Source organism: Uranotaenia lowii, unplaced genomic scaffold, assembly GCF_029784155.1.
Source record: "Uranotaenia lowii strain MFRU-FL unplaced genomic scaffold, ASM2978415v1 HiC_scaffold_163, whole genome shotgun sequence".
NCBI lineage: Eukaryota > Metazoa > Arthropoda > Insecta > Diptera > Culicidae > Uranotaenia > Uranotaenia lowii.
The window spans coordinates 45,004-68,904 of NW_026597666.1; the positions used below are offsets into that span (position 1 = coordinate 45,004).

General features: G+C 44.3%; 3 protein-coding genes across 3 annotated transcripts; 2 read left to right on the forward strand and 1 right to left on the reverse strand.

The window, feature by feature from the left end:
• Nucleotides 1–6,097: 6,097 nt before the first annotated feature.
• On the forward strand, nucleotides 6,098–7,507 carry LOC129759479 (uncharacterized; the record flags this gene model as incomplete). The annotated part of the gene is made up of 2 exons (XM_055756951.1): nucleotides 6,098–6,928; nucleotides 6,986–7,507. Coding segments are annotated over 2 exons (1,353 nt in total), but the record flags the coding sequence as incomplete, so codon positions are not given.
• An 8,394-nt stretch (nucleotides 7,508–15,901) lies between these two features.
• LOC129759477 (uncharacterized protein K02A2.6-like) lies at nucleotides 15,902–20,085 on the reverse strand. Its single transcript, XM_055756949.1, has 3 exons — nucleotides 18,736–20,085; nucleotides 18,257–18,550; nucleotides 15,902–18,199 (listed from the first exon to the last, which is right to left on the reverse strand). Exons 1-3 carry the CDS (start codon nucleotides 20,083–20,085, stop codon nucleotides 15,902–15,904), a joined length of 3,942 nt encoding a protein of 1,313 aa, XP_055612924.1.
• A 140-nt stretch (nucleotides 20,086–20,225) lies between these two features.
• LOC129759478 (uncharacterized) lies at nucleotides 20,226–23,255 on the forward strand. The gene is made up of 4 exons (XM_055756950.1): nucleotides 20,226–20,231; nucleotides 21,812–21,881; nucleotides 21,948–22,642; nucleotides 22,700–23,255. The coding sequence occupies exons 1-4, from the start codon at nucleotides 20,226–20,228 to the stop codon at nucleotides 23,219–23,221; spliced, it is 1,293 nt and encodes a 430-aa protein (XP_055612925.1). The 3' UTR covers nucleotides 23,222–23,255.
• Nucleotides 23,256–23,901: the final 646 nt, after the last annotated feature.

Genomic DNA, 23,901 nt, shown 5'->3' on the forward strand with positions numbered 1-23,901 from the left:
AACCATAGCTGAGGCTTTTAATACTCTGAGAGATAAATTTACAATCAGGGTTACCCCTAGAGCGGTAGAGAAAGAAATTATGTCTAGGAAGCAAAGCGCAACGTCTATCTCAGATTTCGGAACAGAAATAGAGAAGCTTTCAGCTAAGCTAGCTGCAGCGCACGTATCCATGGGAACGTTCGCAAATGAAGCAGCAGCAGCAAACATTGTACAGCCGATTGCTGTGCAAGCCTTTACTGATGGGCTTAAAGATCCATCAGTAAAATTTTTTTTGAGGGCACGAAATCCAACCACATTGAACAAGGCAATATCAGATGCCTTAGAATGTCAAGCAACACCGAGTCAAGAGAATAGCGTAGACCCTCTAATGGCACTATGGTGCAACCAAGGGAGATTCAGAGATAGAAATACATACAGAGGACGATCGAATTGGAGAGGAGAATGAAGGTCCTTTCATAGAGGCCGTGGTAGTAGCAATAGAGGAAACAACCGTGGTAGGGGAAATTACCATAGAAATGACAACAGCAACTATAACTACAATCGCAGAGGTCGAGGTATGGCGCATGTTGCAGAACAGCATCAACGTCAACAACAGCCTCAACAACAACCACAACAACAAAATGATAACCAACAGAGAGAAGAAGCTAATCTGATAGATCTTTTTCGCTGATTTTACTGCAAGAAAGGCCCTCAGAGCTAGATTCCTACTATTTAACAAAGAAGTGGAACTGATAGTGGACAGTGGAGCATCTTGTTGTCTTTTAGACAAAAGGTGTATCCCTGAAGAAATTTTTATAGATGATTCCTTAACACTAGAAGTTAGTGGTGTTAACGGAGTAACAAGTACGTTAGGATTTATTGATACATTTTTGGGTTACAGTTCGAGTGAATATCCAATAAGATTTCATATTATGGAAAAACTACCATCCCAGGTGTCGGGATTAATTGGTACAAATTTCCTTAAGGAGTTCGGAGCAAACATTGATTTCGCAAGAATGAAGATGGAATTCAACAACCCAAATCACGAGTATTTTACAATACCGGCTAGAACAGAAATTGTTAGATACGTCGAAACTAATTTTTTTGAAACGTGTGTTGTATTGAATGAGGAAATACAACCACAAGTATTTGTTGCAAATGCTATTGTACAACCTTTAAACGGAAAGATACCCATACGAATGGTCAATGTTAAAAACAAACCAGTTCGAATTTCAAATCTGAAACCAACAATCAAGCCAGCCAGTGAGTATTTGATACTGGCAATGGATTATAAGAATGATAAGTCAGACAGAATCCAACAGCTTTTCAAAGAATTGGATTTGAGTCTTTTGCCAAAAGCAGAGAAACAGCATATGGAACAAATTTGCACAAAATATGCTGATATATTTTGTCTTGAAAACGACAATCTGACTGTAACAGATATCTACAGTCCAGTGGTTAAAATAAATAAAGAAGCCCAGCCAATTTATAGTAAACCCTATAAATTGCCGCAAATGCAAAAGTCGGAAGTAGAAAAGCAAATTCAAAAGATGGTAAAGAACCAAATTATTGAAAAGGCCACTTCCGCATGGAATAGTCCAATATTGCTAGTGCCCAAAAAATCTGCAAATGACAAGAAAAAGTGGAGACTTGTTATAGATTACAGGAAGCTAAATACGGTAATTGAGGATGATAAATTCCCTTTGCCTAATATTGAAGACATAATCGATACACTTTCAGGTGCTCGTTATTTTTCGCATTTAGACTTGTCACAAGGATACTATCAATGCACCCTACGTCCAGAAGATAGACCAGTGACAGCTTTTTCGACACCATCCGGACAGTATCAAATGACGAGACTGCCGATGGGTCTCAAAATAAGCCCCTCATCATTTTCCCGTCTAATGACGATAGCGATGTCAGGGTTAGATATGACAAAATGTCTTGTCTATTTAGATGACATTATTGTCTTTGGTAAGTCAATTGAGGAACACAATAGGAACCTCATCGCAGTTTTTGAAAAACTTCGAAAAGTCAATCTAAAATTGAATCCTAAGAAATGTAATTTCTTTAAAACAGAGTTAATCTACTTAGGACACTTTATATCCGCTGAAGGAATAAAGCCCGATCCTGCAAAAATAGAAGCAGTGAAAAAATGGCCCATTCCGAAAAATGCGGACGAGGTGAAGCGTTTCGTAGCGTTTGCGAATTATTATCGCAAACATGTTAAAAATTTTGCAGCAATATGCGCACCACTAAATCTTCTAACAAGAAAGAATACACAATTCAATTGGAGCATTGAATGCAATGAAGCCTTCAATACTTTAAGAGAAAAATTTATAAATCCACCTGTACTTGATTTTCCTGATTTTGGTAAAAATAATACCTTTACGTTACATACGGATGCATCTGGGTATGCAATTGGTGCAGTTCTTTCCAATGGAAATGGCAGACCAGTTGCATATGCTAGTAAATCCTTGAACCAGGCTGAGACTAGATATCCAACTATAGAGAAGGAACTGTTGGCTTTGGTGTGGGCAATTAGACATTTCCGACCGTACCTTTACGGAAGAAAATTTATTGTTCATACTGATCACAGGCCATTAGTTTACCTGTTTTCTTTAACAGATCCTTCAAGTAGACTAACCAAATTTCGGTTGGCACTTGAGGAGTACGATTTTCAAATTAACTATATTCCATGTTTTGTCCCGCGTTAGTTAGGGAAACAAGGGGAGTGATATCTCGATCGAACGATCCGGTCAAGTTGGGAGTCTAACTAAGATTAATTTTATTATCCATTTCTTAAACCTACATTCGGGTGGCGACCTACACGTAGCTTACGCGTAGTCAGCATAAACAAACATCGGACGATCGAAGTACAGTTTCCTTTTGCTTGTGTCAGCATAAAGGACTGAACCTTAGATCGTCGCGATAGAATGTTCGCATGGGCGTAGCTAGTGGGGGCATCCACCACACGCCCTTTCTTATAAAATTTTAAAAATTATGCTATTGTTTAATTTTTAAATTAAGTTTAAAGTTGTTATAGTCTTCTTCTTATTTATAGTAGTATAATAAGCAATAAATTGATTTGTTGATAAGTTGTTACTAATTGATATTGTTATTGATTACATTGAGATATTGTTTCTTGAACTGTTAATGCAAAAACTAATATTGTATAAATATATTTAACTGAAGATCATCTAGTGTTTCGAATAAAGTGTTACAATGATTTATTATGGTGAATTACAATTATGGTTTATTGTTATTATTACTATTATTATTATTAGTATTATTTTCTAAACATCCACCACACGTCCTATATATGGTTTTACTCTACATTTGTGTACAAAATCTTGTTTTCCTTGAATTGAAATTTTTATGTTTGGATCTAAATCTTCCAATACTTGGTATGGACCTACATATATATTTTCCATCTTGGACCCAGTTTCATTTTTTAATAACACTAAGTCTCCTTTGTTAAAATTCATTTGTTTCGCCAAGTTGTTGAATTTTTCAACTCGTTTTATTTTCTCTTGTATTATTTTGTCCCTGATTGCTTGTTGCGAAGATTTCAATTTAATTTTTAAAATTTTTGAATAATCCTCAATGTCATATATTGGGTCAACTGTCTCGGCGTCAGATAGGTTTGATGGCAAATTACAGATTTTACCGAAAACTAGCTCAAATGGTGTTTTGTTTGTCGTTGTGTGGACTGTAGTATTGAACGCAAACTGGTAGTATTTTAACCAACTGTCCCGCACAGGTAATGCGCTTCACTTCGATGCTGCTATCTACATTGAACTTGTACACTTTGTGCTAATTCTGGCCTGGATCGCCATGATCCCAAATTAAGCTCAGAATCCCGAAAAACGGCTTCTAAAGGCCAGAAAACGCATTTTAAAGTTGTGATTCCAAATTAAGCTCAGAATCCCGAAAAACGGCTTCTAAAGGCCAGAAAACGCATTTTAAAGTTGTGATCCCAAATTAAGCTCAGAATCCCGAAAAACGGCTTCTAAAGGCCAGAAAACGCATTTTAAAGTTGTGATCCCAAATTAAGCTCAGAATCCCGAAAAACGGCTTCTAAAGGCCAGAAAACGCATTTTAAAGTTGTGATTCCAAATTAAGCTCAGAATCCCGAAAAACGGCTTCTATAAGCCAGAAAACGCATTTTAAAGTTGTGATCCCAAATTAAGCTCAGAATCCCGAAAAACGGCTTCCTTAAGCCAGAAAACGCATCTTAAAGTTGTGATCCCAAATTAAGCTCAGAATCCCGAAAAACGGCTTCTAAAGGCCAGAAAACGCATTTTAAAGTTGTGATCCGAAATTAAGCTCAGAATCCCGAAAAACGGCTTCTAAAGGCCAGAAAACGCATTTTAAAGTTGTGATCCCAAATTAAGCTCAGAATCCCGAAAAACGGCTTCTAAAGGTCAGAAAACGCATTTTAAAGTTGTGATCCCAAATTAAGCTCAGAATCCCGAAAAACGGCTTCTAAAGGCCAGAAAACGCATTTTAAAGTTGTGATCCCAAATTAAGCTCAGAATCCCGAAAAACGGCTTCTAAAGGCCAGAAAACGCATTTTAAAGTTGTGATCCCAAATTAAGCTCAGAATCCCGAAAAACGGCTTCTAAAGGCCAGAAAACGCATTTTAAAGTTGTGATTCCAAATTAAGCTCAGAATCCCGAAAAACGGCTTCTATAAGCCAGAAAACGCATTTTAAAGTTGTGATCCCAAATTAAGCTCAGAATCCCGAAAAACGGCTTCCTTAAGCCAGAAAACGCATCTTAAAGTTGTGATCCCAAATTAAGCTCAGAATCCCGAAAAACGTCTTCTAAAGGCCAGAAAACGCATTTTAAAGTTGTGATCCGAAATTAAGCTCAGAATCCCGAAAAACGGCTTCTAAAGGCCAGAAAACGCATTTTAAAGTTGTGATCCCAAATTAAGCTCAGAATCCCGAAAAACGGCTTCTAAAGGCCAGAAAACGCATTTTAAAGTTGTGATTCCAAATTAAGCTCAGAATCCCGAAAAACGGCTTCTATAAGCCAGAAAACGCATTTTAAAGTTGTGATCCCAAATTAAGCTCAGAATCCCGAAAAACGGCTTCCTTAAGCCAGAAAACGCATCTTAAAGTTGTGATCCCAAATTAAGCTCAGAATCCCGAAAAACGGCTTCTAAAGGCCAGAAAACGCATTTTAAAGTTGTGATCCGAAATTAAGCTCAGAATCCCGAAAAACGGCTTCTAAAGGCCAGAAAACGCATTTTAAAGTTGTGATCCCAAATTAAGCTCAGAATCCCGAAAAACGGCTTCTAAAGGCCAGAAAACGCATTTTAAAGTTGTGATCCCAAATTAAGCTCAGAATCCCGAAAAACGGCTTCTAAAGGCCAGAAAACGCATTTTAAAGTTGTGATCCCAAATTAAGCTCAGAATCCCGAAAAACGGCTTCTAAAGGCCAGTGTTGCATTTGATTTTTTACGTAACAACAAATCTGTTAATTTGATACGATTCTAGCGATCTGGCAACATTTTTTCATTAAGAACCCATCCTTCCTCAACATTATATTAGCGTGCATCAGACAAGCAAGAAAAATCCCTGACTGGAAAAACAATCATCGAAAGTATCGGCTCGACGAGTCGAAATCTCACGAAATCGGACCATATTCGGACGGAATTTCCGACTGGGCATTGTTTTGCTATTTTGATCCGGAAAAGTTGGCGGCAGCGTGAAGGAGGAAAAAATGACAGAACGTCATTACTAGTTCCGGTGGAATAAGCGGTGGACGTGCCGTTCGTAATCGAGTGCGTGGAAGTAAAAATTAAAGTGGCCACAGAGGCCGTGTGCCGATTTGTCGTCCCAAGAGGGAAACGCGTGTGCTCCGCTAGGGGTAAATAGAGAAGGTAGGTGGAAAATCAACCGAAGCCGCAAGACGATTTTTCTAATGAATTTGCTACCTCGTAGACGATTCGGCTTCTACACCTGGCCTCGTAACAACTTCACGGCCAGCAACTCAGGGACGACGAACGGAGAATCGCCTAACCAACATCAATAACAAAAGGGCCAAGTAAGTCAGCTGAAAGCGAATTAGAAGAAGGAAAGTAATTCCTCTTTTCTCCCCCCAATCAGAAAAGCCACGTGCTCATCCGGGCCGAAGCCAAACTTCACGAGAAGATCATCGGAAAAGGGGTCGAATTTCGTGAGTACCCTTCGAATTGTAAAGCAGAAACAAAAGAGAATATTAATTACACGCTTTCATCGCTAGGACCCCTTTCTTTTTTACCACCACAATCCTGGGAAAAACTTCCTTTTCTCGAGCAAAACCTATTTGGCAATAATATTGCAAATCTGGTTTGGCAAAATCTTCGGCACTCATCACGTTACCACCAATCCTTCCATCCACCAATCACCATCCATCTGGCGAGCCCAGCTGCAAAACATCCCCACCGGAACAAGCTGCACAGCTACGAGGGCCGCATCCTACGTTTGAGGTTAACCTTGCCAGGTGGTCGTTCATCAGAGGTGTCAAGTCTTGCCGGATCAGATTGCAATTCCGGTCGCTTCCATTTCGCTATTCCAGTGGCGCGATTCCAGTGGAGCAATCACCTGCTTCGGTCGTGCTACTCTAGTGGCAACAAAATCCCGGAAAACAGCAACCGAGTCAGGTTTCCAAGGGGGTGTGCATCTTCTGGCAGCACATCTGTGCTCAAGGGTCCCAGGCAACATCCGGTAGGATCGGGCGCCGTGATCAGAGGCAGCCGCCGCTCACGGGACGCAGGAAGCAGCCACCGCAGGAGGCGAAAGCCGCGTGTACTGCGTGTCGGGTTCGGATTCAGCAATTACCACCGCAGGAGGCGAAAGCCGCGTGTACTGCGTGTTGGTTTCGGTTCAGCAATCACCGCAGGAGGAGAGAACCGCGGGAACTGCGAGCAAGTGTCAGGGAAGCAACCACCGCAGGAGGCGAAAGCCGCGTGTACTGCGTGTTGACTTTGAGTTCGGCAATTACCACCGCAGGAGGCGAAAGCCGCGTGTACTGCGTGTCGGTTTCGGTTCAGCAATCACCGCAGAAGGAGAAAGCCGCGTGTTCTTCGCGCTAGTGTTAGTGTCAGCAACCATCGCAGGAGGCGAAAGCCGCGTGTACTGCGTGCTATTAAAGGTATCAGCAACCACCGCAGGAGGCGAGAGCCGCGTGTACTGCGTGCTGGTTTCAGTGTCGGCGACAACCGCAGGAGGCGAAAGCCGCGTGGACTGCGTCCAGAAACAGGTGGCCAGGACGACTGCAGGAAGCGTAAGGCGCATGTGCTGCGATTGGCAACAATCGTTTCAATCAGGGAAAACGTCGGTCGGCGTGACAGAGTCGTGCCATCGGTTCAGCAGCCTGAGCTGCAACATTACAGCTGCAACAGCACCAAAGGTAGCAATTGCATCGGCGGGAAGAATCAACTGCCATATGCTTCCGGTGGTTCCAGTGGCTGGATGCTCAGATGTCTGGATGCGCTGGTCAGCGCGTCAAATCCATCCGCCACATCAAAGGGCTAGCAACCATGTTGGATTCAGCGAGCGGCAGACAGCAGCAGGAGAATGCATTCAAATGCAAGCCGTAAGTGAGCAAACATGTACACGCAAAATTAATATTATATTGTTGGGACTGGGAAAATGGGAGATAAATGTTGCCTAACAAGAAAATTTAACTGCTATTCTCGACTTTATTTTTGTGGCCTCGTCCATGGTAATGCGACCACCTTAACAAATGGCGCCCAACAAAAACGAACCGTATTATTTTGTTCGTTAAATTAAAATATCATCAATTTTAAAATGATATTATGATGTTGTAATTTTGTAACAGTAATCTAGTATACTCTACTGTTATGCTTATTGATTTTTATCGCTAAAATTATCGTATCGTATCGAATTTTTGTATCTGTAAGTCCACATTATTAAAATATCTGGTTTTTTGATCCAAATAAATAATCATGAATAAACAAATTGAGTTATATCATCTTAATGATGAGGAGATGGAATATGAATTGGCCTTGCGCCATGTTACGAATCTAGCCCCATGCTCTAGAAGAGCTAGGGTGGTCAAGTTAAAAGCCCTTGTCCAAGAGGACACCCTTAGAGACACCATTTATGTTAATTCGGAACACGTAATGTCGCCGGAGTTGAACATCGAGGTCTGCCAGAGGGCAGTTGTTGAATTGAGGAATCAGGTCGATTTAGCTACCCAGAATAGAAACGCCGATCAAATGGCTTGCGCGAAATCGAGATTGCTTCATTACCGGCAAAGATTATCACTGATTCCAGTGGTCGCGAATTTAGAGGAAACGCGTAGGGTCGTGTGCGAGCTTGTAGAGACGCTGCTAGCTCAGATAGAGTGCGTGAACAGTGCAGTCAATATGGTGCTAAGTGAAACGGAAAACACTAGTCTTTCTTCTAGTGTCCCGACCATCCAGGCAGAGAACAGTAGCAGTAGGGATGCCTGCGATGCGTTGACGATTCCACCGAGGCCACAAGCAGCCGGAAATGATGAAGGAGCACGAGCACGGATGCAAGAAGCGGATGTTGAGCCGTCTTCTCTTCCATTCCAAGGAGGCAGACAAGAACAGAGGGACTCGGAGGAAGTAATCATCCGGAGGTCGGGTAGTTCGGCTGGTCTGGCTGCTGTGAACGTTCTGGACGAACTGCGGTTCGACATTCAACAACGACAAAGGAGGCAGCAGCAGTTGAACGACAGCTTTACAAACCGAAGTGGTAGCAACTACGACAGGCGGATGCAGAAGGCGATTCACAATTGGCCTTTCAAGTTCCGAGGCGAAAAGGACACCACGTCCCTCAACATTTTCCTAGACCGAGTGGAGACGTTTGCCAGATCAGAGGGAATCGACGATCAGACACTTCTGGCTTCCATAAAGCACCTGTTGCTTGAAGACGCCCTCGACTGGTACTCAAGAGCACTTGCCCAACGTCGCCTGTATTCCTGGCAAGCATTCAAGCAAGAAATTCGACGGGAATTCCTGCCTAGCGGGTATGCTCAGATCCTGAGGTTGGAAGCCAGCTTCCGTTTTCAAGGTGCCAACGAAACGTTCGATAAGTTCTTCCGGGACATCTCTACACTATTCCGTTTCATCGATCCACCACTTACGGAAGAGGAGAAGTTGTTCATAGTCAAGAAAAACATGAACATGGACTATGCAACAATAGTAACAGCCGCTCAGCCAAAGACACTGATGGACCTGGTCAACGTCTGCAGCAACTTCGACGAAACAAGGCTATTGCTGAACCAGCAGCGCAGGATTCCAATTCCGCACAACAGCTTACTAGAACCGAACTTCGCAACACCAGCAACAGCAAGTCGGTCTCAGCAACACCAGCAGCAGCGTTTCGGGAGATTGCAAGCAGTGGAGGCGGACGAGCAGTTGTTCGGAGCCACATCATACTCAGCACCATCGCATCGGCTTCCAATACAACAGCCACGCTTCAACAGAGTACATGCGGTGGAGAACGAGGCCCAGCAAGGTGCGGCTTCAACGTCAGCTATCCAAACTGAAGCAGATCTAGTGGATCCAGAAGACGCAAACGGTTTGCAAGGGGACTTCAACCAGCTGTACGAGCAAGTTTGTGCCATGAAGCTTCAACTGGAGCGCAGATCGAATCGTTTCAACACAGGACTACATCAGCAACACTCTCAACAACGACCGGAACAGCGTCAGCAACCGCCTACAACTTCGGCAGGTCAGAACAATTTGGTGAATCGGCAAGGCAGTCAAGCGGAGAGCTATCGAATACAACATCCGTTGCAACAGCAAGCTAAATGGGCGCCGCGACAGCAGCCTCAACAGCAGCAGCTTCAACAACAGCAGCTTCTACAACAGCAGCCTCAACGGCAATTCCAACAGCACTATCAACCACAGCTCCAGAACCAGCAGCTTCAGCAAGCAGGCAGCAACATGTACGATCTAGATCCTGTTCAGCATACAGCGTACCGCCCAGCGCTTTGCTGGAACTGCGATGAGGAGGGGCATAGGTTTCCGGATTGCACGAAGGCACAGGCAATTCTCTTTTGCTACAGATGCGGTCGGAAAGGTTACACGTTACGCAGCTGTCTTGTTTGTAACAGCGAAGCGGAAAACGCCGCAGCGAGGAAGTGGTAGATGGAGGGCCAGATTCTTCGCAACACATCGATCAACCTTCAATACCTCCCGACTTACAAAATATCAACTCTATAATCATCAATCCCGGACATGACAACCGTCCACACGCCGTTCTGGACGTTCTTGGAAAGAAAGTTACAGCTCTGTTGGACAGTGGTGCAAACTGTTCTTTGTTAGGTGGCAGTAAAGCACAGATTGTAGAAGAGCTTGGACTGCGAAAAGAAACACTGAACGGTGGGATCAAAACAGCGGATGGAACACCACACAAAATAAACCACTTCACTCGTCTACCGATATCATATAACAATCGAAATGAAATATTACCAGTCCTTCTTGTGCCGAGTCTGCCAGACTGCGCCATCATGGGCATGAACTTTTGGCAAACGTTCGGAGTCAAAGCAGTATGCTGTTCAATGATTACTGAGCAAGAACTTGAAGCAGAGCCGATGAAGGAACTATCGGTAGAACAACGGCAGATACTGAATGAGACAATCAAGCTATTTCCGAAAGCCCAGGAAGGGAAATTGGGAAGAACGGAGCTTTATGAACACCGTATAGATGTGGGCAAAGCCATGCCACGGAAGCAGCGATATTACCCAATGTCCCAATATGTCCTGGAAGAGGTCAACCGCGAAGTAGACAGAATGATCTCGTTGGATGTGATCGAGGAGGCAGTTTTTTCGCCGTGGAACAACCCTCTTGTGGCAGTCAAGAAGAAAAACGGGAGTTACCGCGTCTGCTTGGATGCAAGGCATCTTAATTCCATCATGGTCAACGAGGGCTACCCTATCCCACAAATTTCATCGATTATCAACAATCTGGGAGGCTGTTCATTCATATCGTCGATAGATCTCAAAGATGCCTTTTGGCAAATGCCCCTTCATGAGGAATCAAGGCCACTGACGGCATTTACAGTACCTTCCCGAGGGCACTTTCAATTCAAAGTGGTACCTTTTGGGCTGTGCACAGCCAGCCAAGGACTGGCGAGGATTATGACTCACTTGTTTGCGGATATGGAGCCGTACGTCTTCCATTATTTGGACGACATCATCATATGTTCTAAATCGTTTGAGGAACACATTACAGTTCTTAGAGAAGTTGCGGCAAGACTACATCGAGCTAAGCTCACTATCTCGGCCGAAAAGTCCAAGTTTTGTCGGCAGCAAATCAAATATCTGGGCTACATTCTCAGCGAAGGAGGTTGGAAGGTGGATGACGAGAAAGTAGAGTGTATTGTAAAATTCCCCGTACCAACAACCAGGAGGGAAGTCCAACGGTTTCTGGGAATGTGTGGGTGGTACCGTCGTTTCATCTCCGATTTCTCCCGTATTGCCGCTCCCATCACCGAGCTTACGAAGACCAAAACGAAGTTTCGTTGGACAACGGCAGCCGAGGAAGCTTTTCTCAAACTTAAGTCGGCCCTTGTAACAGCTCCAGTCTTAGCCATGCCAGACTACACGAAGCCATTTTCTGTTTCTTGCGATGCCAGCGATATGGCAATTGGAGCCGTGTTGACGCAGACAATCGACGGTGACGAGCACCCAATCTGCTACTTTTCACAAAAACTTTCTTCAGCGGAAAGGAAATACACCGTAACAGAAAAGGAATGCCTGGCCGTAATACGAGCAATTGAAAAGTTCCGTGGCTACGTCGAAGGAGTACGTTTTGTGGTCTACTGTGACCATTCCGCCCTCAGTTACCTGAAGACCTTGAAGAATCCAACGGCCCTCTTGAGCAGGTGGTTGTTGAGGCTCAACGCGTTCGATTTTGAAATACGATACAGGAAAGGCAGCTGTAATATCGTTCCAGACGCACTGTCCAGGATAGTTTGTTCATTGGTCTTCTCAATCACGCAGGTACACGATCCGTGGTACAGAAACCTCATCAGGCAGGTGCAGAATCAAGGCGGAAAATATCCGGACTTCCGAATAGCGAATGAAGAACTCTACAAAAATTGCCAGGTCAAAGACGAGACGGGCGTTATCAGTCATCGATGGAAGAAGGTCGTTCCAGAGGAAGAGCGAGCAGAATTGATCCGTCGTTTTCACGATTCGCCTTCAGCCGCGCACTTAGGTTTCTACAAAACATGGCACAAACTTCAACAACACTATTATTGGCCGAAGATGCAGGACATGGTCGCTCGTTACGTGAAGGCTTGCGCTACGTGCAAAGCCAGCAAAGCTCCCAACAAACAAATGATGCCTCAGATGGGGAAACTCAAGCCAGCAAGGGTACCATGGGAGTTAATATCCATCGACTTCGTCGGACCGCTCACCAGATCCAAGAAGGGCAACACAGTTCTTCTAGTCATCGTCGACTGGGTCACCAAATACGTCATTGCCCACCCGATGCGGGCAGCCGATTCAACAAAGATGGTCGAGTTTCTCGAGGAAAAGGTATTCCTGAAATTCTCCAGGCCGAGGATAGTATTGTCAGATAATGGGAAGCAGTTCGAGTCACAAGTCTTTCGAGCGCTGCTTAGCCGTCACAACATCATCCATATGAAGACAGCATTCTACGCACCGCAGGTCAACAACGCCGAGCGGGTGAACAGAGTTCTCATTACATGTATTCGTTCTTTACTGGAAGAAGATCACCGCGAATGGGACAAGAATCTGGCAGCCATTACCGCCGCTATTAACAGTGCGAAGCACGAATCCACCGGGGTCAGCCCACACTTCGCCAACTTCGGTCGGGAACTTTTGCTGCACACGGATCTCTACACTCAGCAAGACTTAAACGTGGCAGATGATCCAAAGGTCGCGCAGGAGATGAGGTTGTCCACAATCAACAGGATTCACAAGTTCATCCAGCAGCGAATCAAGAAGAACCATGAGAGAACGAAGGAACGCTACGATCTACGGAAGCGCACGGTCTCGTTCCAACCGGGCGAGCTAGTATGGCGTCGTTCGTTTGTACTATCGTCGAAGGCAGACCATATAAACAAGAAGCTGGATCCGAAGTTCATCGCTGCCATCGTGAAGGAGAAACTGGGAGCGAATTTGTATGTTCTAGAGGATGTCGTCACCGGAAAGCGAGGTCGCTACCACGTGAAGGACATCAAACCAGACTAGTATTCAAGCTATGTAAGCAACAACGCTGACCACAAGCTCACTCGGAGCACAAAACACGAAATGGAGAAGGCTGAAGGACCAACATCATCTTTGAAACCTCGCCCCCAACAACTCGGAGTAAATTATGCAGAAATCTTCCATTCAAACAACTCAACGGAGCACAGCTGATGCTAATTCGTCGCTACGACAACGACGAACACGACGAAGTAGGCGTATGAAGGAGACAACGGCCTTGCGTGGGACCAGCGTCGGCTGAATGGACTCTGAGAACTCTGCCAGGAAGTTCGTCAGAATTTGGAGAGGGCTGGCAACCTTGCGTGGGATTGCCGCCACTCATTGTCCAGAATGCAATCCTGTCATCTTGAAGCAGCGTAGCAGCGCTGGGGATAGTAGCACTGGTGAGCCACCGTAGCCAGGCGCTACACACCATCGCAGAGAACCCATCCAGGTTCGGGATATTGGAATGTTCGGAAAGTGAAGTACAGCAGCTCCAAACACCACGTCGCTGCAATTGAAAGGATTGTCAGGACATCAAGAAGAGGATTCAGCACCATAGAATACAGTAATGCGAAGAAGTTGTGAGGAGTAGACATCATGACGGCCGCTACTACCATATCGACTCTCTCTCGCTAACTGTCAAAAGCCACACGCACATAAAAATCCAGCTATGACCACAGCCAAAGCCTGTCAACCAAGCGCAACAGCGCAGGAAACACCGTTAGGCCGATCGGGAAAAATCGTGCATCTGGAAAACGCAGTGAGCAATATCTTTTATCCACCTCCTCGTGAGTACAGTAACAAGTTTAGCTATGTCCGCTACCCAAGGTTGCCAACAAAAGCATCGCCGATGCAAAAAACACGTTCATCGTCAGCACCACAACTATCTGCTTTGCTCGACGACTCCGGAAGAAGGGCCCGTCTGAGGGAGCTCATTCGCAGCAGCAGCAACATCCGATTTTGTCCCGCAAACACGAACCCTGCTTATTCAGCACAGCATCAACAGGACGAATCAGGACAACGCCCAGGGTAGCTTGAAAGAGGTTGCAAGATTCCTGCTGACTTTCTCCTAGTCCGGAGGACCATAGCTGACCAGGCTTCCCAGAAATAAGAAAACCGAACAAGTACATCCACAAGGAACTTCCGATTAAGACCTCCCGATTAAGACTACCCGATCAAGACTACCCGATCAAGACTACCAGATCAAGACCATCTTCAATCAACTATGACAACTCCCGATTAAGACTTCCCGATCAAGACTATCTTCAACCAACCATGTCAACTCCCGATTAAGACTTCCCGATCAAGAACATCTTCAACCAACCATGTCAACTTCCGATTACAACTTCCCGATCTAGACGAAATTCTCAAAAGCTATCTACCAACTTTGTCAAGACCACAAGCTATGAGATCACCATCTACCACGGTCCACACCCCAAAATACGCGCAGCGGAACCACAAATTACCCTAGCCTAAAATGGTGTCGACAGTTCAACTGTCCGATTCAGACTTGACCACAAATCACCAACCTCACATAATGATACATAATGGATTATGCACAGTTGTCAAGGGGGTTGCCAAGGAAATATCAAAAGGAACGCGATCTGGAGGCGCGGTATAACCTCTATTCCGGGCCCTTGGTAATTAAGAGGATTAAATCCCTCTTTTCCTTAGACTTCTGTTGCTTTTAGTATAAACCAGTTAAGTTCCCACCTAAATTTCGTTTGTTAAGTTCTATTTGTAAGATCTAGGTTATTATCTTTATCAATAACCATTTGATTTTGGATTTTCGTATGCTGCTGAGGTGGATGTAATTAAGTAGATTGTTTTAAGGATTCGAAGGAGTTTCTTTCTGCCAGATATACTGGTAATTATCGACACATTTGCCATAACTCGTTGGCTTAGATTTGATTTGGATTTTGCCAAAACCCGTTGGCGTAGAGATAAAGTTTATTGTCTTTAGTTTTTGAGTATACTCACCACTGCAGGGTGACATCAGTACGAGGTTTTCTCGACACAGCCGTCGATTTGCATATCTCCTTCGAACTCCTAGTGGCGTGATTATGAATTTTTCATGGATCCTTGTCATGATCCATGAAAAATTCTACCAAAGCAGCAATGTTGTGTTGCATTTGATTTTTTACGTAACAACAAATCTGTTAATTTGATACGATTCTAGCGATCTGGCAACATTTTTTCATTAAGAACCCATCCTTCCTCAACATTATATTAGCGTGCATCAGACAAGCAAGAAAAATCCCTGACTGGAAAAACAATCATCGAAAGTATCGGCTCGACGAGTCGAAATCTCACGAAATCGGACCATATTCGGACGGAATTTCCGACTGGGCATTGTTTTGCTATTTTGATCCGGAAAAGTTGGCGGCAGCGTGAAGGAGGAAAAAATGACAGAACGTCATTACTAGTTCCGGTGGAATAAGCGGTGGACGTGCCGTTCGTAATCGAGTGCGTGGAAGTAAAAATTAAAGTGGCCACAGAGGCCGTGTGCCTGTAGAGAACGGAACTTTCGGATCACAAATCACTTGCTTTGCTACGAAATTCAACTACTATTCTTTAACTTTTATTTGGCTGCCACGGGACACACAACCGGTCGTGAACACGCACGTTTTCTAATTCCCCGTATTCTGTCAATCCCTAAGATATCGCAAGGACGCATATCATATTGCGAGGGGCGCGCCACTACATCCCACTTAACCTTTCTTGATGAAGTGTGTCACGTAATCATCAAACCACGAAGGCTCCTTGCGTTTCCGTCCTTTAGACGGCTCTGCTTGTTCTGAATCCTGTTGTGTATCTGCCACTCGATGATCGACAGTGCCCGACAAGAACGTACTACACTGTGGTAGTTCTAGAGGATCCCGTTCATTATGCCTGTCTCTTTCGTTGACTACTTCGGTGGTATCCATCAACTTCTTCAAATGAGCCGCATTCCTACGAAATTTTCTACCGGTTTCCACGGACTCGATGTTCGTGTCTGCTCCGACTTTGCTTTTCACTACAAAGGGTTCGTTGACGTATTCAGTACTCAACTTGTTGTCCTTTTTCGCACGTTTCATAAGAACTAGATCGCCCTCTTTTATGCCACTTTCTTGAGCACCTCTTCTGTTGTCACTATACTGCTTACCCTTTTCCTTGTTGACTCTGTCAAAATCACGCATGGCTTCATCTTCTACAGTCGAAGTAGAGATTTGCGGAAGCTTGGTCCGTATTCTGTGCCCGAACATTAACTCTGCCGGAGATCTACCCGTTGTGGTGTGAGTAGAGGATCGATATGTTAAAAGAAACTTTTGCAACTCATTTCGCCAGTTTTGCCCTAACTCTTGAGCTATTTTTAATCTTTTTAGGATTGTACGGTTTTGCCGTTCGACTTCCCCGTTCATTTGGGGCCAATATGGAATGGTATTGACTAATTTTATACCGTAATCAGAACAGAACCGTGCAAATTCTTCGCAGTCTTTAGATAGTTGAGGAGCGTTATCTGCTGTCAAAGTCAAAGGAACACCAAAGCGGCTGAACATTGTTGTAAGTTCTTGAATTGTACTCTCTGCTGAAATGGTTTTCATTTCACACACCTCAAAGTATCTGCTGTAAAAATCGACGACGACAAACAGATACTGTCCTTCTGGTAATGGGCCTAGGAAATCAATAGCTAGGTCTTCCCAAGGACCAGACGGTAAATCACGACGACTCATGGGTTCAGGTGGATTTGGAGCGGCAACTAGAGCACAGCCTCTGCACCGTTTGACATAATTTTCCACATCCTGATCCAATTTAGGCCACCAAACGGATGCCCATAAATGGCTTTTCATCATTCTAACTCCTGGGTGTCCTTCGTGAGCTATGGTCAGAACTCTTTGACGCAGACTGCTTGGTACAACAATACGATCCCCTCTCATAAGAATATTCCCAACTTGGCATAATTCATTAGCCACAGTCCTAAGGCAAACTGGAAGTTCGTGTACTTTATCGTTTCTAAGAGCATCTAATACTTGTTTTATGTCGTCATCCTGCGCTGAAACTTGCTCGACCTCTTCCCATCTAAGAGCAGCATTTGTGGCTGCGGCTGCAGCAATTTCTTGCACGAACAGTTCTTCTGAGTGGTCGAAAGGCTTTGGTTCCAAGGTGGTTAAGCGCGATAGGACGTCTGCGATGTTTTTAGGTCCAGCTATATGTTTTACGCTGTAAGTAAACCCCTGCAATCGCAGTACCCAACGTTCTATACGTGCACACGGTTTTGATCGTGGTATGAAAAGATATTGCAACGCTTTGCAGTCTGTTACGAGGTCGAATTTTAGTCCAAGTAAATACATTTGGAACCGCTCAACGGCCCAAACTGCGGCTAATGCCTCCTTTTCTGTCTGGCAGTACCGTTTTTCGGTGTCGGTTAAAGATTTAGATGCATAACACACTACTCTGTTCTCGTTGTTGCTTGTCTGAACTAAAACCGCACCTAACGCTGTTGGGCTGGCATCTACTATGACAGAGGTTTGATGTTTAACATTAAAATAGCCTAGTTGAGGAGTATTCGCCAGAGCCTTTTTGATGTTCTCGAACGACGTTTGTTGTTCATCTTTCCACTCGAACTTTACGTCAGTTTGCGTCAGTCGTCTAAGAGGTTCATCTAGGTCAGCTAGATTATGAATATACTTGTTCAGGTAATTGGCTAAACCTAGAAAACTTTTAACCTCATTGACGTTAACCGGTGCACGGAAGGAAAGAAGAGATTCTACTTTCGAAGGAGACGGTCGAATACCCTCAGCTGAAATTACGTGCCCTAAAAATAGTACCTCTGGTTGCCCTATGACACATTTTTCCTTGTTCAATGCCACTCCTCGTTCATTCAGCCGATGCAATACTATTTTCAGACGCTGATCATGTTCTTCGCGGGTTTTCCCTTCTATGTAAATATCATCAAGGTATACAACGGTTCCTTCACACCCAGCGAGTATTTCTTCCATTACTCGTTGGAATATTTCTGGTGCGGAAACCTAGAATCGAAGTTGCATGTATAATTAAACCTACAAAATAAATTCAATTTTAATTACCAATCCGAAAGGTAATCGTTTGAACCTAAACAATCCACGACTAGTAATAAATGTCGTAATATCCCGTGAATCGGGAGCCAGTTCTGTCTGAAGGAAAGCCTCACGTATATCCAATCGACTTCGCACTGCGCCTTTACCAATACGTGCCAAAATCTCATCAACCATCGGCATGGGATATCTTTCCCGCATAACTGCTTCGTTAACTCGTCTCAAGTCCAAACATACTCGAGGTTCACCGTTGGCTTTACCAACAACGACTAACGGCGAAACCCACGAAGCTGGACCCTTTTTCACCTAAAACATTACGTAACGTCATGAAAGACGAATGGAATCGTTAGCATTGTACAAAAAATATCAGTTTAGGTTGTATTGCTTCTATTTTTTTTTATTTATCAAAGTAATCAGTATTTCATTTCAACATTTTCTCTTGTAAACCGTAACAGTTAAATTTCAAATAAAAATATCGTTCATTTAGTCACCTCAATAATGTCGTTCTCTAACAGTTGGTTCAATTTTCGATTGACGGCTTCTTCATACGGAATCGGAATTCGCCGTACTGGTTGAAAAACGGGTTTCATTGATGGATCCATATGGATGTTGACTTGGATATCTTTAATTTTGGCAAATACCGGTTTTGAATCTAATTGGTTGACATCCACGCCCACTTTCAAAACGCCCAACTGCTTGGCAGTTGCGTCGCCTAGAAGACAACGTTGACCACCTTCAACCACGGAAAACGAAGCATATGTGGATTTTGTTCCAATTTCTATGAATCCTTTAAACGTTCCCAAAATCGGTAGAGGCTTGTCTTGACCATAAGCTTTGACAACTTGCTTGCAACCTTTTATCATTTCTTGAACCTTAACTTGTTGACATTTCATAAATTCCCATGTACCTTGATCAATAAGATTGATATCGGATCCCGAATCGACTAGCATTCTTATAACAACGCCCCCTATTTTGCAGTCAAGAACGTTGCTATCATTACCCAGATGGAAACAGTAAAAACGTTTATTAGATTCCTCGTTGTCAATTCCTTTCTGTTGCATATAGCGAACTTCCTTGCCTCTACCCGTCTCGGGAATTTCCGGTTCCGGTTGTTCCAACATTCGTACACGCTTAATCTTATTTGGTTTCCAATCTGAGTTGCCTCGCTTACGTTCTCGGCAGACGGATTCAAAATGCCCTACCACATCACACCGTCGACATTTCTGGTTACGCGCTTTGCAGTTCACCGAAGAGCTTATGTGACCTTGTACACCACAGTTAAAACATTTAGCTCCACGTTGCCAATTTGCGTTCCGCGAGTTAAAAGGTGTCGACTTTTTAAATTGTTTCGTCTCAACTTGGAAAACCTTCTCCGGTTGCTTCTCTGAACTCATTTGTCCAAAATCCTTGACTTGTTGCTCCACGTTTTCAAGCATACTACCAATTTCTTCGATTTCGACTAATGCTCTGTCTTTCTGTAATATTCTTCTACGAAGCTCGTCAGAAGAACAACCCTCGATAATGGCATCAATTAATAAGATTTCAGTCAAGACTTCCTGCACCTCTATCGAATACTGGTCTAATCCGCAATCTGGTAGCTGCTGCCTCAAACGTAACAAAAAATGAGCAAAACGTTCATTTTTCTCCTGAGTAATTGTACGAAGCCTACGCCTACCAAGTACACATTGTCGGCCTGGTTCAAAATATTCTTGCAACTTGTTGACAGCCGTATCATAGAAATTAGGCTTTGTTGCTACCAAAGATATTTTATCCACATCGGGCAAACTATTATATACGCGTTGCAGTTGGCTTCCACCCAGGTGCAACAGATTTGCTCTCATCTTGCTTTGGTCTGTGATACCATACGCTTCAAAGTAAACTTCTAGAGACAAGCGCCAACTTCTCCATTCTCTAGCTAACTGACCGCGTTCAATTTCCTCACAGCGAAACGGCGGCAGCGCTCTTGAGTTTTCCACCTGAAATGCCGGTGAGAAAAACGTCATTACGTTATGTTCAAAATCTATCTGTTGCGACATTCCCACATATTACATTTTAACTTTGTGTTTTCCCAACTCGATGTTCAGTCCTCAGACTAATTTGCTTGCGGAGGATATTCCATGAAAACTGACAAAATTATGACGCTGTAAGTTTTGTTTCTCAAAATTACTTCGATTATCCGAGTTTCTCAAAACTCATCATCAATCTTTTCATTCCATTCTGACCGCAGTCTGATTAACGTTCCTCGGAACAAATCCCTTACTATTCCTCAGAATATACTCCATACAATTCCTCAGAATAAACTCCATAACATTCCTCAGAACCACACCTTTTTCCTCAGAACTAAATCCTTATTCCTCAGAACAAACCGAAACTTATACTCAGAACCAAGCACATATTCCTCAGAACATCTTACAAACATTTTCCTCAGAACTAATCAAACTTTATTCCTCAGAACTCAGCACTTATTCCTCAGAAATTCTTCCAAATTATTCCTCAGAACATCTTTCAAATTATTCCTCAGAACATCTTTCAAATTATTCCTCAGAACACACCCTATTCCTCAGAGCAGTCATACATTCCTCAGAATCGTTCACATTTCTTTTCACTCCATTCCTCAGAATCGTTCGCATTACTTCTCAAAGCAAATAACGAATATGTTCCTCAGAACAAAAACTGTTATTATCCTCGGAATCACAGCAAGCAACATAATTCGAGCAGTTTTCATTTTCTCTCTCCGTCCGTCTTCGCTGCAAAGAAAAATTTCTCAACCTCTCTTCGATTGTTGTTCTCACCACCACCACTATGTTAGGAAACAAGTTTCGAGCCATCTTGGTGCTACGCCCCCACGAGACGCTTTTTTTTCCCAACAATTTCTTTTCACTAAAAATGTTAATAATAATGTTACTCACCGCACGATCCATTATCCTCGTCGCCAGATTGTAGAGAACGGAACTTTCGGATCACAAATCACTTGCTTTGCTACGAAATTCAACTACTATTCTTTAACTTTTATTTGGCTGCCACGGGACACACAACCGGTCGTGAACACGCACGTTTTCTAATTCCCCGTATTCTGTCAATCCCTAAGATATCGCAAGGACGCATATCATATTGCGAGGGGCGCGCCACTACAGTGCCGATTTGTCGTCCCAAGAGGGAAACGCGTGTGCTCCGCTAGGGGTAAATAGAGAAGGTAGGTGGAAAATCAACCGAAGCCGCAAGACGATTTTTCTGAATCAAAGCAATCGAAAGATTCCTTTTAATTCAACCACGGTACCACGGTACGGCTACCGTGGTTGAATTAAAAGGAATCTTTCGATTGCTTTGATTCAGTCGAATCATTCAACCAAGTAGGCTCATACCACAACAGACGATTTTTCTAATGAATTTGCTACCTCGTAGACGATTCGGCTTCTACACCTGGCCTCGTAACAACTTCACGGCCAGCAACTCAGGGACGACGAACGGAGAATCGCCTAACCAACATCAATAACAAAAGGGCCAAGTAAGTCAGCTGAAAGCGAATTAGAAGAAGGAAAGTAATTCCTCTTTTCTCCCCCCAATCAGAAAAGCCACGTGCTCATCCGGGCCGAAGCCAAACTTCACGAGAAGATCATCGGAAAAGGGGTCGAATTTCGTGAGTACCCTTCGAATTGTAAAGCAGAAACAAAAGAGAATATTAATTACACGCTTTCATCGCTAGGACCCCTTTCTTTTTTACCACCACAATCCTGGGAAAAACTTCCTTTTCTCGAGCAAAACCTATTTGGCAATAATATTGCAAATCTGGTTTGGCAAAATCTTCGGCACTCATCACGTTACCACCAATCCTTCCATCCACCAATCACCATCCATCTGGCGAGCCCAGCTGCAAAACATCCCCACCGGAACAAGCTGCACAGCTACGAGGGCCGCATCCTACGTTTGAGGTTAACCTTGCCAGGTGGTCGTTCATCAGAGGTGTCAAGTCTTGCCGGATCAGATTGCAATTCCGGTCGCTTCCATTTCGCTATTCCAGTGGCGCGATTCCAGTGGAGCAATCACCTGCTTCGGTCGTGCTACTCTAGTGGCAACAAAATCCCGGAAAACAGCAACCGAGTCAGGTTTCCAAGGGGGTGTGCATCTTCTGGCAGCACATCTGTGCTCAAGGGTCCCAGGCAACATCCGGTAGGATCGGGCGCCGTGATCAGAGGCAGCCGCCGCTCACGGGACGCAGGAAGCAGCCACCGCAGGAGGCGAAAGCCGCGTGTACTGCGTGTCGGGTTCGGATTCAGCAATTACCACCGCAGGAGGCGAAAGCCGCGTGTACTGCGTGTTGGTTTCGGTTCAGCAATCACCGCAGGAGGAGAGAACCGCGGGAACTGCGAGCAAGTGTCAGGGAAGCAACCACCGCAGGAGGCGAAAGCCGCGTGTACTGCGTGTTGACTTTGAGTTCGGCAATTACCACCGCAGGAGGCGAAAGCCGCGTGTACTGCGTGTCGGTTTCGGTTCAGCAATCACCGCAGAAGGAGAAAGCCGCGTGTTCTTCGCGCTAGTGTTAGTGTCAGCAACCATCGCAGGAGGCGAAAGCCGCGTGTACTGCGTGCTATTAAAGGTATCAGCAACCACCGCAGGAGGCGAGAGCCGCGTGTACTGCGTGCTGGTTTCAGTGTCGGCGACAACCGCAGGAGGCGAAAGCCGCGTGGACTGCGTCCAGAAACAGGTGGCCAGGACGACTGCAGGAAGCGTAAGGCGCATGTGCTGCGATTGGCAACAATCGTTTCAATCAGGGAAAACGTCGGTCGGCGTGACAGAGTCGTGCCATCGGTTCAGCAGCCTGAGCTGCAACATTACAGCTGCAACAGCACCAAAGGTAGCAATTGCATCGGCGGGAAGAATCAACTGCCATATGCTTCCGGTGGTTCCAGTGGCTGGATGCTCAGATGTCTGGATGCGCTGGTCAGCGCGTCAAATCCATCCGCCACATCAAAGGGCTAGCAACCAAGTTGGATTCAGCGAGCGGCAGACAGCAGCAGGAGAATGCATTCAAATGCAAGCCGTAAGTGAGCAAACATGTACACGCAAAATTAATATTATATTGTTGGGACTGGGAGAATGGGAGATAAATGTTGCCTAACAAGAAAATTTAACTGCTATTCTCGACTTTATTTTTGTGGCCTCGTCCATGGTAATGCGACCACCTTAACACCAGAAAACGCATTTTAAAATTGTGATCCCAAATTAAGCTCAGAATCCCGAAAAACGGCTTCTAAAGGCCAGAAAACGCATTTTAAAGTTGTGATCCCAAATTAAGCTCAGAATCCCGAAAAACGGCTTCTAAAGGCCAGAAAACGCATTTTAAAGTTGTGATTCCAAATTAAGCTCAGAATCCCGAAAAACGGCTTCTATAAGCCAGAAAACGCATTTTAAAGTTGTGATCCCAAATTAAGCTCAGAATCCCGAAAAACGGCTTCCTTAAGCCAGAAAACGCATCTTAAAGTTGTGATCCCAAATTAAGCTCAGAATCCCGAAAAACGGCTTCTAAAGGCCAGAAAACGCATTTTAAAGTTGTGATTCCAAATTAAGCTCAGAATCCCGAAAAACGGCTTCTAAAGGCCAGAAAACGCATTTTAAAGTTGTGATCCCAAATTAAGCTCAGAATCCCGAAAAACGGCTTC